This window comes from Acartia tonsa, chromosome 12 (assembly GCF_053477335.1).
Source record: "Acartia tonsa isolate MP-2025a chromosome 12, ASM5347733v1, whole genome shotgun sequence".
Classification (NCBI taxonomy): Eukaryota; Metazoa; Arthropoda; class Copepoda; order Calanoida; family Acartiidae; genus Acartia; species Acartia tonsa.
This window is the reverse complement of record NC_137271.1, coordinates 41,786,598-41,799,635: the sequence shown is the minus strand read 5'-3', so window position 1 is coordinate 41,799,635 and position 13,038 is coordinate 41,786,598. Positions and strand designations below refer to the sequence as shown.

At 32.3% G+C, this 13,038-nt stretch overlaps 1 protein-coding gene and 3 non-coding genes across 4 annotated transcripts in view; 3 read left to right on the top strand and 1 right to left on the bottom strand.

Moving 5' to 3' along the window:
• Positions 1 to 819, bottom strand: part of LOC145333347 (uncharacterized) — a 111,535-nt gene extending 110,716 nt beyond the window's left edge. Inside the window, exon 1 of the mRNA XM_080178465.1 lies at positions 745 to 819. Coding sequence (XP_080034591.1) covers positions 745 to 819 — 75 coding nt within the window. The remainder of the gene's footprint in view (positions 1 to 744) is intronic.
• A 3,599-nt stretch (positions 820 to 4,418) lies between these two features.
• Positions 4,419 to 4,622, top strand: LOC145334833 (small nucleolar RNA U3). The gene has a single exon (XR_013885030.1). It is a non-coding gene; the product is annotated as a small nucleolar RNA U3 (small nucleolar RNA).
• A 478-nt stretch (positions 4,623 to 5,100) lies between these two features.
• Positions 5,101 to 5,307, top strand: LOC145334835 (small nucleolar RNA U3). The gene has a single exon (XR_013885032.1). It is a non-coding gene; the product is annotated as a small nucleolar RNA U3 (small nucleolar RNA).
• Positions 5,308 to 5,783: 476 nt separating this feature from the next.
• LOC145334834 (small nucleolar RNA U3) lies at positions 5,784 to 5,987 on the top strand. Its single transcript, XR_013885031.1, has one exon. It is a non-coding gene; the product is annotated as a small nucleolar RNA U3 (small nucleolar RNA).
• The last annotated feature ends 7,051 nt before the right edge of the window (positions 5,988 to 13,038 follow it).

The window sequence follows — 13,038 nt, the reverse complement described above, 5'->3', positions numbered from 1 at the left end:
ATTCTTTTATTAGCTAATATTGATAGTATCATTAGGGTTAAATGTGTGTAGATTAATTTAACTTTTAAGGATACAGGAATAGGGCAATAGACAGAAAGGGTGATGATTAATCCTTATAATAAAGTAACAGGATGTCTGTCTGTTTGTCTGTACCGAAGGATTTCGCTAACCGCTGAAGAGGTTCCTAACTCGGAGGGGCTAACACCAATATAACCTAATTTTCAAATTTATTGCAAAAAAGGGGGAGGTAAGGGTGTTCAACAAGTCACTTTGAGGGAAAACTTAGAAATAACTTGTAATGTCTCTAGTATAAGACAGTCCAGTAAAGAATCGAACCCGACATCTTTCCGACAACACGCGATCACCCTGAGATGGGTCTTTGAAAGATGAATGCCGCGTTTTCTCGACATTTTTTAACATAGATTGATTGAACGAAGACGATAGAATTTCAACAGAGTATACAACTTAAGAATTCAAAATTTTAAAATTATTATTTTAGCCATTTGTATAATGTCATTGTCCAAGACAGCTCTAAAAAGATGCATTAATTAATATGCAGCAAAAATTGATTGAAGATAATTTGTTTTTCTTCTACGAAGGCCGTACCAACAAAAGCGAAACAATTAAATAAATAGTAGTATACTCTGTTTAAATTTCGCGAATTGAAAAATCGCGGCATTCATCTTTCAAAAACCCATCTCTGGCCTTACATTATTAGTAGCGCATCTAGTCTATAATCATTACCTTCACCTTTCTTCTTTTTGTTCTTGGTTTATTAGAAAACACATCTCTCATACCATCCTGGGGACAGCATTTCATTAAAGTAAAAGGATAGAGGGGGCATGAGCTCTGTTGATGGTGGGGAGACCCTGTCCCGATTTTGAATAGAGTCTTTGAAATTAGCTAATTGCGTCAAAAATACAAACATAGCCGAGTCCACACAAAAGAAGCAATTTGCTAGCAGACAAGAAGGGTATTTGCCACTTGTACCAGGTATTTGTCTGGATTATATATTTATAGTTTGACAGACACACGCAAAGTAGTATGTAAAAGTGATGGTAACTGTGCAGGATAAATATGACATGAGGACTTTAAAAATCTTTTAACATTACATAAAAGATAAAAAAAACGGGACCAATATGGAGCTTTACCTCTCAACCTAATAAATCAGACAATTTACCTAGAAGGTTTTATCATATTTATATAGATTGGTTGATACAAACTTAATACTTTATGATCGAGAATATTCATACAAAAATGTTTTTGTTACAATTTTAAAATATTTTCCTTGCTTTTAGATGTCATCATCCTTGTTTTATTTATTGAAGATTCCTATGAGATATGCATATCTAATCTATGCATTGTTTTGTCCGTCTGTCTATCGGTCATACTTCAAAAGATCTAAACGTTATATCTTAAAATTTCCTGAACTGCTTCAAGTTTTTGCATATTCTTTCTTTTTTTTCTCTGTTTTATAACTCCCATTTATTTGTTTTTCATTTTATAATTTTTGTGATTCATTACTCATGGATGTTTTCATTCTTCTAAATTCCTTATTATTATGTATAATATAATGAAATGTTCCTGAATATTTTCTGGATTCAATGCTCCAAATCCTGGCTTTGTTTCAACTAAAAAAAAAACAAAAAAGTATTAATAACAGCATTCCTTCTATCGCAGATAGTCTACAAAAAATATAATTATTTTAGGTTAGGTTAAAAAAGGTTAAATAAACCCTGCAAGGATAATTCTGTTGTAAAAGAACCAGCATTATAAAGCACTCCACATGAGCTAGAAATCTTTTTTCTCTAAAATGCTTAATATTGTCATGTTGTTGTATGTTGTATGAAAAAGAATAACCAACCATCCAAACTATATTCTAAAACCTATATAATGCTAAATGTCAAAATAATAAAGTACATTGTTATTAATACTGATGACATATTAATTATTTATGTCAACAAAGTTCCTAATTATCTTTTAATCCCCTTTTTTTCCAATTTAAAATTTTTAAAAATATTTTCTTTTTTTATCTAGGATAACAATATCCATTAGTGAAGCATGGAAATATGACAAACATATGGACATTTTGAATTATAGAGTAGCATCGCTTCTAAAAATATCAACCTATAAAGTCAACTTTTTGCTTGATCCTTTCAGGTCTCAAAGCTCCCCATAGAGGACTTTTCTAAAATATAAAGATGATTTTTTGTCTAAAGCTCAAGAATTCAATAACTAATAAAGAGAACTAATCAGGGAACTAGTACTTAATTTAGGAAAGCTTCACATAGATCAAAGGATGGTTTAAGCTATTTTATTACTCTGGCTATTTTGTGTGTTTAGTATAGGGAAAGTTAGTAAAGAAAAGGTAGCGGGACAAAGTGTCGCAAGAAATCCGCCTAAAGACGTCATAAAAATGAGAGGAGAAGTGGGAAATAAAACCACAAAAATTTATGACGTCACATGATACTTTGAGACACTTTGTTCCGCTACGAAGAAAAGGATTATAGGATGATAATAAATATAAATGTAGTATTACAAAGAAAAAAATTCCGCTAACCAAATTACTTACTTTTAAGTCATTATAAATAGGACTTTTATTTATATTTTCTGGTCGTAAGCTTCCCCAACCTAAAACATTTATATTCTATCAAAATAGAACAAGTATGCGCATATTGAGCTAATCTTACAGAGACAATATTGTTCAAAAGTAGCGCAGCAACTACAAGCAATAAATAACTTTGTAGGGGCTTTATTTTTTTGGAGCGATTTCTCTTTGGAGGGTGGTATTGTCCTCTCCAAAATAGTTAGAAACCTTCCTAGGGCGTTTGAGAAGCACGTGAACATCCTATTACTTTAATTTAAGGATAAAAAATCCCATTCCTTATCCATTATATATTAGTGGTTCTATCGTTGGCAATAGTTCTAAACAGGGCTTGGCATCCACGCGTACGCCGCCTGTAAGCCTCAGGAAAATCAATCTTTTACAATTTTAAAAATCAGCTGTAAGTCTATACCAGATCAAATATGGCTATCTCTTTTTATAAAAAAAAATGTCAAAGCTTTCAAACGGGTTTAAGTATGAGGCTTAGTCGCGGCTGACGCGTGGCTGCCGAGCCCTTGTTCTGCTGGACAGACTAGTAATTGTATGCCTGGTCGATTGTGAATTAAATTGTTCCATCTTTCAGCTAATCTTTCTGGCCGTAATCGTCCGTAGCCTTAGTAACAAATCAATCAATCAATCACAATCGAATTTAGGTAAAGTGTACCTGAAGGACATCCAATCTTATTTTGGTTGTCAATAGATTAGATAATTCAAGATTTTTATTTGGCGGAGGTTGTACGATCCCCCCTTCACTAGATATCCCCAGAAAACAGGTCTGCGTCATACAAAAAACTTAGAAAATCATATGTACTTTGGAAATTGAATAAATGGGCATTTAGAACAGAACAGAACTTAGAATATGGCTTCGAAACCGATTAATATCCACTGCACTGTAGAAAAATAGCGGTTTCGCCCCTAGCCTCTAGGGGCTTCGCCCTATGATGTAATGGGAAGCAACCCTCCTAAATAGAAATACTCCAAAAAGTTATTCTTTGTTTAATTACTCACACACTCTGACAAGGAGTTTCTCTACAAACATGTGTGTTATGTAGTTGATAATTTAGCCACTAGGTGTCTTATTTTTTTCAATAGTAGACCTCCAACAGGAGGTTACATCAACAAAGTCTGTCACGGACTATTTGAAAAAGTATAAAGATAGCATTTCTAAGCGACACAGAGATCGGTTTTTAATAAATGCCGCGTTTTTTCGACAATATTTTAGACATTGATTGATTGAACGAAGACGATGGGAGAGTATACAATATAAGAATTCAAAATTTTAAAATTATTATTTTAGCCATTTGTATAATATCTAATACAACTTAAATCCATTTTCGCTGCATATTTATTAATGCGTCTTTTTAGAGCTGTGTTGGACATTATACAAATGGCTAAAATAATAATTTAAAATTTTGAATTTTCAAGTTTTGTATACTCTGTTAAAATCGTACGGGGCATTGATCTTCAAGATGGAATAAGGTTTTTAGCAACAACTAAAGTATTCAAAATTTTAAAATTATTATTTTGGCCATTTGTATAATGTCTAATACAGATCTAAAAAGATGCATTGATAAATATGCAGCGAAAATGGATTTAAGTTGTATGGCTAAAATAACAATTTTAAATTCTTAGGTTGTATACTCTCCCATCGTTTCGTTCAATCAATCAATGTCTAAAAAATTGTCAAAAAAACGCGGCATTTATTAAAAACCGATCTCTGCAACTGAATCAAGCTGTGTGTGGAGGTCTACAGCTAGTCAGCAACCTATCTATAGTTTTTTCAATATTGGTCCCAAGAAGGACAGTTTTCGATAAGATTATACTTCACAGAATCATTTCTGTAGTATATATCCTTTGTTTCTTTTTGAAACTTTAAGATAGCTAAGCCATGATGATGAGTTGAATGTCATGTCCTGAGCGTGAGAAGTCATTGATGGTTGACTCCATCAACATATTGATGATTGCTTGGAAGTCACTCTGTGATCTCCTAGATGGACCATGATGTTGGCTGAGTGGTTAAATTTATATCTCTGTTGTATGCTAGTCATGCACTTAACAATTTCAAATACTTGTAGCTTTACATGCGCCTATCTACACACACTGTAGAAAAATAGCGGTTTTGCCCTAGCCTCTAGGGGCTTCACCCTATGAAGTAATGGAAAGGCAACCCTCCTAAAAAGAAATATTCCAAAAAGTTATTCTTTGTTTTATTACTCACACATAACCTGCCAAGGAGCAGCTGCAGAGTTTCTCTACAAACATGTGTGTTATATAGTTGATAATTTGGACACTATGTGTCTCATTTTTTTTCAATAGAAGACCTCCAACCAGAGGTTACATCAACAAAGTATGTCACGGACTATTTGAAAAAGTATAAAGATAGCATTTCTGAGGCAACACAGCAACTGAATCAAGCTGTGTGTGGAGGTCTACAGCTGGTCAGCAACCTATCTATAGTCTTTTTAACATTGGTTCCAAAAAGGTCGGTGTAAGATAAGATTATACTTCACAGAATCATTTCTGTAGTATATATCCTTTGTTTCTTTTTGAAACTTTAAGATAGCTAAGCCATAATGATGAGTTGAATGTCATGTCGTCCTGAGCGTGAGAAGGCATTGATGGTTGACTCCATCAACATATCGATGATCGCTTGGAAGTCACTCTGTGATCTCCTAGATGGACCGTGACATTGGCTGAGTGGTTAAATATATATCTCTGTTGTATGCTGGTCATGCGCTAAACAATTTCAAATACCGGCAGCTTTACAAGGGCCTATTTACAAACTGTTGAAAAATAGTGGTTTCGCCCCTAGCCTCTAGGGGCTTCACCCTTTTAAGTAATGAAAAGGCAACCTTCCTAAAAAGAAATATTCCAAAAAGTTATTCTTTGTTTAATTACTCACACATAACCTGCCAAGGAGCAGCTGCAGAGTTTCTCTACAAACATGTGTGTTATATAGTTAATAATTTGGACACTATGTGTCTCATTTTTTTCAATAGAAGACCTCCAACCAGAGGTTACATCAACAAAGTATGTCACGGACTATTTGAAAAAGTATAAAGATAGCATTTCTGAGGCAACACAGCAACTGAATCAAGCTGTGTGTGGAGGTCTACAGCTGGTCAGAAACCTATCTATAGTCTTTTCAACATTGGTCCCAAAAAGGTCAATGTTTGATAAGATTATACTTCACAGAATCATTTCTGTAGTATATATCCTTTGTTTCTTTTAGAAACTTAAAGATAGCGAAGCCATGATGATGAGTTGAATGTCATGTCCTGAGCGTGAGAAGGCATTGATAGTTGACTTTATCAACATATCAATGATCGCTTGAAAGTCACTCTGTTATCTCCTATATGGACCTTGACATTGGCTGAGTGGTTAAATTTATATCTCTGTTGTATGCTAGTCATGCCCTAAACAATTTCAAGTACTGACAGCTATACAAGCGCCTATATACACACTGCACTGATCTAAAACTGGTTCTCTGCCATATTGAAAGTTTGTGTATAGCATCGTATTACAGACAATTTTCTTCGAGTATTAAAATAAAAACTATTAAAATAATACCAGTTTTATTAGCCTGGGTCTTAAGCCCCTCATTGCTAACAAAACTTATGTTTCATTTTTATATCTGCGACAAGCTGTCTATAATACAATGCGATAAATTGTTACAAAATAACTGCAATACTAAACTAAATAGATCCCTTTTTTACAAAAGAAAAACTAATTTTATAAAAATAATATCAATAAATTTGACTTTGTTCCTGGCATTTTGGTAAGATCTAGAAATCTTTCTTGTGCAATATAATCTTCATAACTGTCGTAATCAGGTGCTGTATCTAAAACAAGAACAATTATATCTGGGAGGAGAGGGACGTGGCTCAAGGTTTTCTAATAACGTTTTCTTAATCGTTAGCTTAACAACTTATTGAATTTTGATTGGTTGGTTCATTAAGTTGAGTGTCTAAGCGTTTTAATTTAACCACTAATTGTAATCTACAGAAGAGATTATTTTGTGTATCATCATCGGGGATATACATCAATTTATTGGCCATTGTCCTATCCTTCAGATCGCTGCAATCATATCGGTACAGCTGTTTGCGAGAAATTTATGTGCAAACACAAATAAACAAAGACCGAAAAACATCCTTCTTCTTTTAAATGAGACCTAAAGAAATATAATAATCACATGGGTTTTGCTCAAAATTTTCATGTATATGTTGATAAAATAACGATACCCCCATCCACCCTCTTTACCCCATCCTTTCCCCTCCTACTGGGATCAATAAAAGAGGTAAATATTAGCAACCTAAATTGACGACAAATTTTTCCACGTACCTGAATTCGACTGGGATTGGGCGATATTTTCGTTTGACTTCATTCTTTCCAATCCTATTCCAACCGTTATTGTTTAAAAAAAGCGAAGCTTTTCTATAATTAGGAATAAAAAAATTATCTAAATGATTTCAAACTTGATATGATGATTCTGTCAGAGTAAAGTACAATTTAGAAAGCGCTACAACTTTATAATCATTACTAGAAAGTCCGTATGTACATTATAAACATGATAATTTATTGAATTTTTTTACTTTATTTTCTATATGATAAATCATTCTATTCACTCTAAACTCATTTTTTAAAAGCGAAGCTTTTCTATAATTAGCTTTTTGTATTGTGATCCCTGTAGTAGTTAGGTACAATTTAGTAAGCGTAGCAACTCTATAATCGTTACCAGAATGTCCGTACGTCCATTTTCAACATGTTGATTTTTTCACTTTTTTAGCAACAAATTTTCATATGATCTAATTATCAGATTGATCTGATTTTTGGTATACTGATTCCTGGGACAACAAAGTAAAATATTATAAGCGAAGCAACTCTATAATCAAGTCCTAAAAATGTAAGTATGTTCTTAAACATTATCCTGCATCAAGCAATTTTTCAACAAAATTACTTACAATTAATATGCTTAGACTCATATACAATACATTTATATTTTGATTATTCAGTCCTGACACTATACAGGTGTTAATGTGCGTTTGTCCTACCGTTTCAGTGCTTCGCTTTTATGTATGTTGTCATCCTTGTTTAAACAAAGCTTCTCTATAATCAGGTCTTAACCCTTAACGGTCGGGGGGGGGGGGGGCGTTGAACGCCCCCCCATCCGGTTTTTTCTATCTCATTTTCTGTGTGTGAAAGATAAAGAGCCCAAATTGCTTGACTTTTTAAGTATGGGTATGACACATAACTGAGAGTTGGAATTTTTTGAATATCTCCATCCTGGCGGGCACAGGATGCCAGCAAACCTGGCAGGGTCATCCAGGTAAAGAGCAAAAATATTTTTTTGACTAAAACAAAGCATTTTATCATACCAAAATACTAAAAAATCCTCCGTTAGTACATCCTTATATGAAATACAGGTGTTCAAGTCAATTTCAGGTTCCAGGTATGATCCTGCAGGTCCTGATCCTCCAGGTCTCCAGAAATCTTTAAAAGGCTCCTGTGGCCGCAATTTTTGACTTAGAGACTTCAAATTTTAAACTTAAGCTTTTCTTACATGTCTACATAACGTATTAAAATTTCATGAAGATCCGCCGCCGTTTTCCCGCCGACCGCCGACTGCGACGGCTGGCAGCTGCCAAGTACAGCTGCGGCCGATGAAATTTATATTTTGATATTTCTAATGTAAAGTTTCCATAAAGATAAACATTTTCTGGGAAAAAATTTTTCTTCTAGCTTCAAAAATAAGAAAATTACAGCCGTTTGAAACTTTTAAATAAAAAAAGACCTAAAAACAAAGGTTGTTAGATAAAAGGGTGAAGGAAGCGAAAATTGACTTAGACTTATAAAAGGTCGGAAATTCATTATCAAACAGGGGACTTGCACAAAAAAATTTAGCCCTCTAGCTCTAATAGGAACTGAGATAATTAGGGGGGCGTTGAACGCCCCCCCCCCCCCCCCCCCGACCGATTAAGGTGCGGCAAGGGGCCCGACTGTAAAGGGTTAAAGTATGACAATACAATGTATCAATCATGTATTTGTTAACAATAATTGTCCTTGTTTTATGTTGACTGTTTGGATGAACTGCTTTATATCAGGGTATCCTTGTTTTAACATAATCATATTTTCAACTCACCATTTGCGTAATTGTAAAAGCGAATCTTTTTATATTTAATAATGTGCGTTATAAAAGCAAAAGGGGAAATGCATTTGAACATAAACAGGCTCATTGTATTCAGGAACAGTTCGGAATTTCATAAAAAGTTCGTGTTATCAAAGAGCTAGTTGCCTGAAAGTTATTACTTTAATTAATACGGCACTTGGCCATTAATCTTAAGATTAGAGGCACCAACAATTTCTTGCAATTTTTTTTGCACAAAGTTGCATGTTGTAATCAATAAATTCATTACTTGAACCATATTTTTCATATACTCTGGTAAAGTGATACTTGCAGCTGGCTAAAATAACCATAACACCCTATCACACCCTTTACCCCAATCCCCTCTTACATGATGACCAATAAATAAGGTCCATACTAACGTCAATATATCCTCTTATTTCATATATTATGTTATTTATTAGATTATGCCTTGTTTGTATGATTCAGAGTTTACTTTGTTTAGTGTGCGTGGCAGGGACAAATCTTTTATGCAGTATTAAGAATATATACCTTATTTTTTTTTGGGGGGGGGGGGATGTGCATAGGGAAATTCTAGGGGTGGTAATAATCCTTCCCTTATAAACCTCTGAAATCCTAGGAAATTTTTATTCGAAAAGAAAATATTTATAATATTCTAAAATATTCCTTGTTTAGTTTTTCTGCATATTATCAATAAAATGATAATATAAATGATCTTCATTTCTTAGCATTTTATTCATATTATTTATAATACATCTGTATGAGAAATTTTTGATTCACATTATCTGAAAAAAATGCAGGAAAAATGGTAACTGGACAAAGTGTCTCAAAATCAGCCATGTGACGTCATAAAAATGAGGAAGATGAGAGGAGAAGTGGGAAAGAAAACCCATGAAAAAAGAGATGAATAATAACTCATTTTTATGACGTCATATGGCTGATTTTAGAGACACTTTGTCCAGTTACAAAAAATGTGTTCTACTAATACCTATACATTGGAAAGGAAATTTAAATATGGCCTAAAAAAAACAAAAAAAGGGTATAGTCCCTTTCGTAACATCGATTCTTCGTATTTTTCACAGTAGCTTTTCTCCTATTTCTAGCCCCTGCGGGGGGCTCTAACCCTGCGGGGCCAATTACCTAACCCTGTGGGGCAATCACCTAACCCAATATAACCTAGCTAACCTAACTTAAAAATACGATGAATCGCCCCATAAGTGGCGATGTTACGAAAGGGACTATGCCTACATTTTGTGTATGATTCTATAAAAAGTTGTCCGCAAAGATGAAAAAATTATAGAATTGATTCCAATAGGGCCAGCGAAAACTGGGATTGTGATATGGTTTTTATTTAAGTTTCAATAGGCAATTTCTAGAAAAACCATACTAAAAATGTTTTATTTATTCATAGTTAAGAACCGGTTTGCATACAGCAAAAATAAATAAAAAAATCACTAGGTAATTATTTTAAAAATAAATTAAGTATATTTTTTATTTAATTTTTTTCACATTAAAAACGAATTTAAGATTTCATGGTTAATAATCACAAATAAAATGTCACGGACAATTTTTTAACAAGGATAATTACATATGTTAATTTTTTTAAAAAATTTATGAAAAGGATAAACATAATATAAACAAAAATTGTTGTCGAAAAAAGGTTAAAAATTTGCATATTATGAATAGACGTACGGACTTTCTGGAAAGGAAAAAAAAGAGTTGCTAGGTTTTCTAAATTGTACCTAACTGTTATAAGCATCATAATGAAAATTTAAAAACGATAAGACAATTCTAATATTCATAATTTCATGATATTTGCTATCCGACACGGACATGTCATAATTATAGAAAAGCTTCGATCGAGACAGTAAAGTTATTGTTGTTCAGCATCTTGAGGTAAAAAAAGCATGCTGTAAAAGTTATCCATAAGAAATGATAAGTTTTTTTTTAAATATTCCCTGTCAGTCCCTGGGATTGTAATCCAGGGATCTAAAGGGATATGACAATGGCCGATAAATTGGTCTACATTCATAATAATGATAAACACATTTATACAATTAGTAAGAGAAACGTTTGAGCATTCAACTAGTAATAAACCATTCGATCAAAAGTCCTTACACAAGTTCTTAGACAAATAATAAAACGTTATTATAAAACTTTGTGGACTAGTTTAATAATCAGCCCAATGTCCACTCCCTCCCTGTGATGGTAATCACTGTGCAAAGGCCGAGTGACAACTGACACTGAAAATTTTTCAACCATAAACTTTGAATATTTATATGTACACAACACACTCTAAAAATTATCCAAAGAAAATATAAAAATTAATTTGGCTAAATATATCTTTTTTACTGTAATTAAAAATACTTGGGAATAGTCCATTTCGTGGCAACGCACCTTAAGGGGCGATTCGTCGTATTTAAGATGGCTTTTGATAGGTTATTTTGGGTTAAGTGATTGCCCCACAGGATATGGTAATTGGCCCCGCAGAGTTAGAACTCCCCGCAGGGGCTAAAAATAGGAGAAAAGCTACTGTGAAAAAAAAACGATGTTTCGCTCCTTAAGGAGCATTGGCACGAAAGGGACAATACCTAAATATTTTTGTGTCATATATTGGAACAAAATTATATTTCTTACCATGTAATTGGCTTGGAATTTTCACTGGTGCTCAACGTTTTAGAACAAAATTTTGGGTACATTTATTGATTTTTTATTGGTTGTTCTAAACTTGGATTGCCCTAACCTTTCAGCTAATAATCTTAATCTACAGAAGGTGAAATAAAAATCATTGTAAATGTGTATCAAAAAAATAACAATTGGCTGACTTTTTTTTAAAGTTTATGTTTTTGCTCTTCCAATATATAGTTTCTCATTTTTCATGATACTCAGAATAAGGTAATAAGTAAATTTGTTTTTAAAATAAGTTGTTCACTCTTTATAATACAAACTAGCGGTTGCGTCCGAAGCATCGAGGGCTTTTTGTTTAAAGGGACAGATGGGGGCTATAAAAATAGCTTGAAACCATCCAAAGACTTAAAACTGAAAATATAATTGCCTATAGCAATCCCAGGACCTATGAAAAGCCTCCCTAAAATGGAGAACTCAATCGGTTTAGTACTCAATTGTATTGGATCTTAAGTTTCAAACTTTGTCTCTTTGTATTTAAAAGATTTTTTTGTTAATATAACTATCTTTTTATTACTGTTTTGTACATAAAAACACAAAATTAAGTCAAAGGGTTCATATGCATAACGAATATAGCATCATATAAACTAATTGTATATCTAATTAATAATTATTAGTTTTAAATAAATATGAATGACAACACAATTAAACTATTAAAGCATATCTATATAATTTAGGCATTAGGATAGCTGAACTGAAATTAAACAAATTAAATGATTATTGAACAAGCAAATTATTTTATAAGATGACTGCACAAATAAACTGTCCCAAAGAAATATTGATGATCTATATAGTTTATAGCTTGAAATATAAAATCATCACGTATGGGCCCTCAGATGTCAAAACTTTATTTTAGTGTTTGGCCAAAATGACTTAGCAATTGTATCTGTAAGTACGTCTAATAACATCCTTTGCTATTTTTAAAATCCTAGAAAATTTTTTTTGCAAGAAAATTGCATAAATTCGCAACCTTTTTTAGAACCACTACATAACTCGAGTTTTAAAACTTTTTATATAAAATCCTTTTTACAAAAAATATCAATAATTACTTAAAATTAAACCTGAAAGAAAAAAAATCTCATTACACGTGTTAATTTGCATGTTTTAGGTCTTTTTTTGAGGAAAGTATAACTTCCACATTTTTGACAATAATATATTTTTTTAACATTTCAAAGTAAAATATAATAAAACTTAAACGATTTTTCTTGAATTATCAGTTGAAAATTTCATCAAACATGCAATTTAAGTGATGAAAATTTAATAAAATCATTTTTAGAATGTTTAGAATTACCAATTTTCTACATTTAAAACAAAATGTTAACATAATTTAAAAACATTTTAACATATAACTTCAAAAATCATTAACATTTTATAAAAAGATGTTTCAAAAAATAAATCATTAAAAGGTATTAAAATGCATTTGAAATTACTTAAAATTAAAACGAGAACATCTTTTTACACTGTATTCTATGTAATAGAGTTTAAATGACATGATTAGTGAATGAAATATTTCCTAAACTCATTAAGCCTTTTTGTGACTATGTTAAAAATAATTTATTTTGTTTTATATTGCTTTTTTATTCAAATATTTGACAAAATTTTCCCT